The sequence below is a fragment of the Fulmarus glacialis genome, unplaced genomic scaffold (assembly GCF_000690835.1).
Source record: "Fulmarus glacialis isolate BGI_N327 unplaced genomic scaffold, ASM69083v1 scaffold32031, whole genome shotgun sequence".
Taxonomy (NCBI): Eukaryota; Metazoa; Chordata; class Aves; order Procellariiformes; family Procellariidae; genus Fulmarus; species Fulmarus glacialis.
The window spans coordinates 1-4,878 of NW_009193926.1; the positions used below are offsets into that span (position 1 = coordinate 1).

At 61.1% G+C, this 4,878-nt stretch overlaps 1 protein-coding gene across 1 annotated transcript; it reads left to right on the forward strand.

The window, feature by feature from the left end:
• Positions 1 to 8: 8 nt before the first annotated feature.
• Positions 9 to 3,385, forward strand: AS3MT (arsenite methyltransferase; the record flags this gene model as incomplete). Its single annotated transcript, XM_009587610.1, has 9 exons — positions 9 to 142; positions 252 to 402; positions 550 to 686; positions 983 to 1,052; positions 1,292 to 1,373; positions 1,460 to 1,591; positions 1,713 to 1,855; positions 2,257 to 2,391; positions 3,287 to 3,385. Coding segments are annotated over 9 exons (1,083 nt in total), but the record flags the coding sequence as incomplete, so codon positions are not given.
• Positions 3,386 to 4,878: the final 1,493 nt, after the last annotated feature.

The window sequence follows — 4,878 nt, forward strand, 5'->3', positions numbered from 1 at the left end:
CCTTCCCGCCTCAGGATTACTATGGCAAAGTGCTGCAGAAGTCGGAGGACCTGAAAACCAATGCGTGCATCACCTCGGCCAGGCCCCTTCCCAAGGCGGTGAGAGATGCTTTGGAGCGTGTCCACGAGGAGGTGGTGACCAGGTAAACCTTGGGGTCTCACCTCCGCTGCTGCCTCCCCGTGGGCTGCAGCCCCCCAGACTGCCACACCGCAGGGGCACCTCCGCCCGGCTCAAGCTCAGCATCCCCCCAGGTACTACGGCTGCGGTCTGGTGATCCCCGAGTGCCTGGCGTCGTGCCGGATCCTGGACCTGGGCAGCGGCAGCGGCAGAGACTGCTACCTGCTGAGCCAGCTGGTTGGGGTGCAGGGCCCTGTCACAGGGATAGACATGACCCAGGGCAACGTAGACTGCTACCTGCTGAGCCAGCTGGTTGGGGAGCGGGGCCATGTCACCGGGATAGACATGACCGAGGGCCAGGTACGACGCGGAGCCGGGGCTTCCCCTCAACCCCCCAGTATCCCCCCACCTTCGTTCCCTTCCTCCTCCCAGGTTGAGGTGGCGAAGAAGCACATTGCCTACCACATGGACAAGTTTGGCTACCGAAAGCCGAACGTGGAGTTCCTCCAGGGCTACATGGAGAAGCTGGGTGACGCTGGGCTGGCCGATGAGAGCTACGATATTGTCATGTAGGTACCGCACAGAGCACTGCCACCCCCGGTCCTGCTGCTGCCCGGGACCGTGGGCTGGGGTCCGGGTCCGCATCCCACTGGGTCACCCACTTCAGGAGCACATGTTAGGAAAGGGAAAATCGCAAGGCAGAGTCTGGGCTAGATCCTGGGAATATACAAACTGTCCGTTTCATGGTGAAATCGACACCTCCAAATCCTGATTGAAGGGATGGGACATGCAGCAGCCGGTGGATGTGCAGCAGCCGGTGGTGCTGAGCACACGAGAGGGTGCAAATGAGTCTCCTCCTCCCCAGCTCCAACTGCGTGATCAACCTCGTCCCCGACAAGAGGGCCGTGCTACGGGAGGCCTACCGTGTGCTGAAGGTAATGCTGGGGCCGTCGCCCACGGCAGGAGTGGAGCGGGGTTGGGGTGGCCCTGCTGTTGGGGTGCCACTGGGATGCAGCAAATGGGATCCAGCAAGGCAGGGATATGGGATGGAGCCAGGGGAGGGCACCTCTGCAGAGGGTGCCCAGCTGGGTAGCATTGGGGGGTGCCCATTTCTCCCTGCCCCTTTTGTCCCGTTGTTTCTCGGGGTCTCCCTTCACTCCTCGCTGCCTTCCAGCCCGGGGGAGAGATGTACTTCAGCGATGTCTACGCCAGCCAGCACTTGAGTGAGACCGTCCGGAAGCACAGCATGCTGTGGGGTGCGTAGGGCTCTGGGGCGGGGGTGACATGGGATGGGGGGAACAGACCTTTGCCTCCATCACCCATGCCTGTTGTCTCATGCCAGGGGAGTGCCTGGCGGGAGCCCTGTACTGGAGAGACCTGTACAACATTGCCGAGGAAGTGGGGTTCAGCCCCCCTTGCCTGGTCACCGCCAGCCCCATCACCATTGGCGACAAGGAGCTGGAGGGCATCATTGGTGAGGGTCCAACCAGGGAGCGTTGGCTCCGGGCAGCTGTGGGGAGCTGTGCTGGGATCCCGGGCTCTGCTGGTTCCCAGCCGGGTGCTTGGTGCCCAACCCACCAACCTCTCCCTTGCAGGTGACTGCCGCTTCGTCTCTGCGACTTTCCGCCTGTTCAAGGTGCCAGGTAGCAGCCGGACCGGGCCAGGACAGGTCATCTACAACGGTGGGATCGTGGGGCACGAGCAAGAGCTGGTGTTTGACGCCAACTTCACCTTCAAGGTGCGGGATGGGGCTCCCCAGGATGCCAAGCAGTCCTGGTCGGTAGGGCTGGGGATGGGGCAGAGCTGATGAAGCAGTGCTGCTCAGCAGTGTCCTCTGTGATTTTGGGGGTAAGCTTTGGTAGAGGGGGCGGTGGGTGGGAGCAGAGGGGCTGTATAAGGGACGGGAAAGGGAGCCAGACCCATGCATTGCATTGGGGTGGAAGTGTGAGCCCGACATCTGTGGTGGTTTCACAAGGGCGTTTGGAGCCAGCTGCTTGCTCGTTGTGGGTCTTTCTCAAGGTTTTGTGTCAGGCTTTGTGCCCCTGCTTTTGCCCCCCGCCCATCATCTGACTGGGTGGCTGGGGTCCCCTGGGCCATGTACCCCGGACCCCAGCCCAGTGACCATCCCTCTGTCCCCAGGAAGGAGAGGTGGTGGATGTGGATGCCGAGATGGCTGCGATCTTACGGAGCTCTAGGTTTGCGGAGGAGTTCCTGATACGAGGCAGCGGGGCCAACGCTGCCGCACCGCAGGGCTGCTGTCGCAAGGAGGTGAAGGCTGGTAGCAGGCAGCTCCACAGCTGGGTTCAGGGATGGGGACATGGGTGTCCCGTGCCATCAGAGTTGCCCTGGGGTATCAGAGGGGCTATGGCATGACACCAAGAGACCTGAGTCCTTCTGGGCCAGGCAGGAGCCCATGGGGCACCGAGGGTAGTGCCTGGTGCCTGAGTTTGGGCAACTGCACCCCAGCACAGGTTGGAGCCCTCCAAAGAGGGGGTCTGCTCTAACCACCAGGCACGAGAGCCCCTTGCCTGCCCCAACATGTCCATGGGGGCTGCCGAGGCTGATGGCTGGATCTGCTTGATGTCTCCCAAAGGGAGACATCCTTCCTCCAGGAGGTGGCTGGGAAGACTCTGCCCCAGGGAGGTGATGGCCCATCCCCATGGCTCCTTCCTCCCCCATCGCTCTCCCAGCACGTCCCAGCTGCTGATATGTGCTTGGCCCTGGCTGCCAGCCCTGACCCCGCAGCACAAAGCACCTCTATCTGCTGGAAGCCTCTCTCCTTCTCCCCTTGGTGGTCCTTCCAGCCTGCAGATGGGCCAGGAGAGGCTGGGAAGCGGGGATCATTGGTACATGAGGGAGATAACGCCCTGCAGCTGTGTGTCCCTGAAACACGACCTTGTACTTGGGGAGGGGGAGATGTTCTTGGGTCCCTGTCCAAGTAGGAGGCATTTCTCAGATAAAAGCAGAGCCGATGTCCCAGAGAAGCTCTTGGCGTCCTCCTCGTGGCAGGAAAAAGCAGCTGGAGTGACCTGAGGGCTGCCCCCACGTTAGCTATGGGGGGTCTGCTTGGGCTGCCCCACTAGCAGGGAGCGAGTGGTGGGGACATGCTGCTTTTCCCTCTTGCTTCCCTCTGGTCTGATCCTGCCCCGGGTTGTTCTCTGCCCTCCAGGAGAAGATCTGCGATCCCTTCCAGCTGCTGGAGCGGCTGGCTGCCCCGGTTCCTGCCTGCCATCCCGGTGGCACCTGTGGTCCCCTGGGGTGCTGCTGAGTGTCGAGTGATGCCCCTGCACCGGTGGATGCCAGTGGGGCAGGATGTGGCCCCAGCAGCGTGTGGCTTCCACTGGAGAGCAAGTAAATGGCTGAGCTCGAAGGCTGGGGCCCGTGGGGTGCCGTGCTTCCCTGTCAGGGCTGGTGGGGCAGGTTGTGCCTGGTTGCGGTGAGGATGGGCAACCGTCCTGTGGGTCCCCTCGCTATGGGGCTGGCAGCAGCCACATGGCTTGGACATGCAGGCAGGGATGGTTTCTGCAGGGGTCGTGGGTCCCTGTGTGTGGGACGGCAGGTCTGGCGTGGGTTTGGCAGCAGCTGTGTGCTGGTGTTGAGCCCACGGAGCAGACGGAGATGTTTGCAGAAGGCAGCTTGGCAGAGCAGGGTGTGAAAGGAGGCCCTGGCGCTGCACAGGGCCTGACCCTGCGGCATGCACCCCTGCGTATGAGCCCGGCTCCAATTTGAGGTCTCTGGGAGCTCACAGTCCAGATGCAAATACCTCTGAGAAGCAAAAGACACAGCTATAAGCAGCCCAGTTGCTTTTTTCCTTCTTTTGATCTCCCCATGCTAACCCTCCACATGCAGGGAACCACAAGCATCCAACAGGCAAATTCCGTGCAAGCTCCCAGCCGTGGCTGAGCAGCTCAATAAGACGGCTGCAAACGAGCATCTCCCCGGGGCGGTGGGCGAGAAGGACTGGGGCTCAGCCAGGCCTGCTTTTCCATGAAGAGCTCAACGTGGCACATGGGGCGCAGAGGGATGTCCCCGTTATTTGCATTCAGAACAGGGGATGCCCCAAGCGCAGCTCCCCTGTCTCTCTTTCAGCCCCACAGCCCGTTCCAGGAGATGGGGATTTCTTTCCCTTCCCTTGTGCATCGCTGCTGAGGTTTATATTTTCCCCCGGACTCCATCTAGCGGGAAAGCCCCGAATCCCCTGCAAGCATCGCACCTGCAGAGTTTTGCAGGGAAATGCAGCGATTCTGGAAAGCCAGAAACCCGGCTGGCTGCGTCCCGCAGAGGGTGAGGAGCGAGGAGCGAGGGCTTCGAGGCTGCGGTGGGAGGCGGTGGGCTGCCCTCCTGCCGCTCCATGTGAATCCCGCATGCCCTGGCCCGCAGAAGCTGTTTGGGAAAGGCTGGGGGCTACTGAACAGCAGCGGCCCTGAGCCCTTGGGTAAGCAGCTGAGCTTAGAAATGAGGGACTGTTTCCACCCCTCCTCACACACTGAGTTTCCAGGAGGGACCAAATTTTCCCTCTCTGCCATTTAAACAGCATCTTGTTGTGGCATGGGGGAAGATAAGGAGCAAAAAATAAAATATTTGAGTTCAAAAAGAAACACGGGCAAGTGCCAAGGATGCTCCGGAGCAGCAGTAGCAGTGGCTGAGGAGGGTCCAGGTAAGGAGCCATTTCCAGAACATCTGGAATGAAAAGCGTGAGCAGTCAGGTAATGCCCGACTGACACAGGGACGGGGAATCCAGAAACAGGCGTGAAAGGCTGA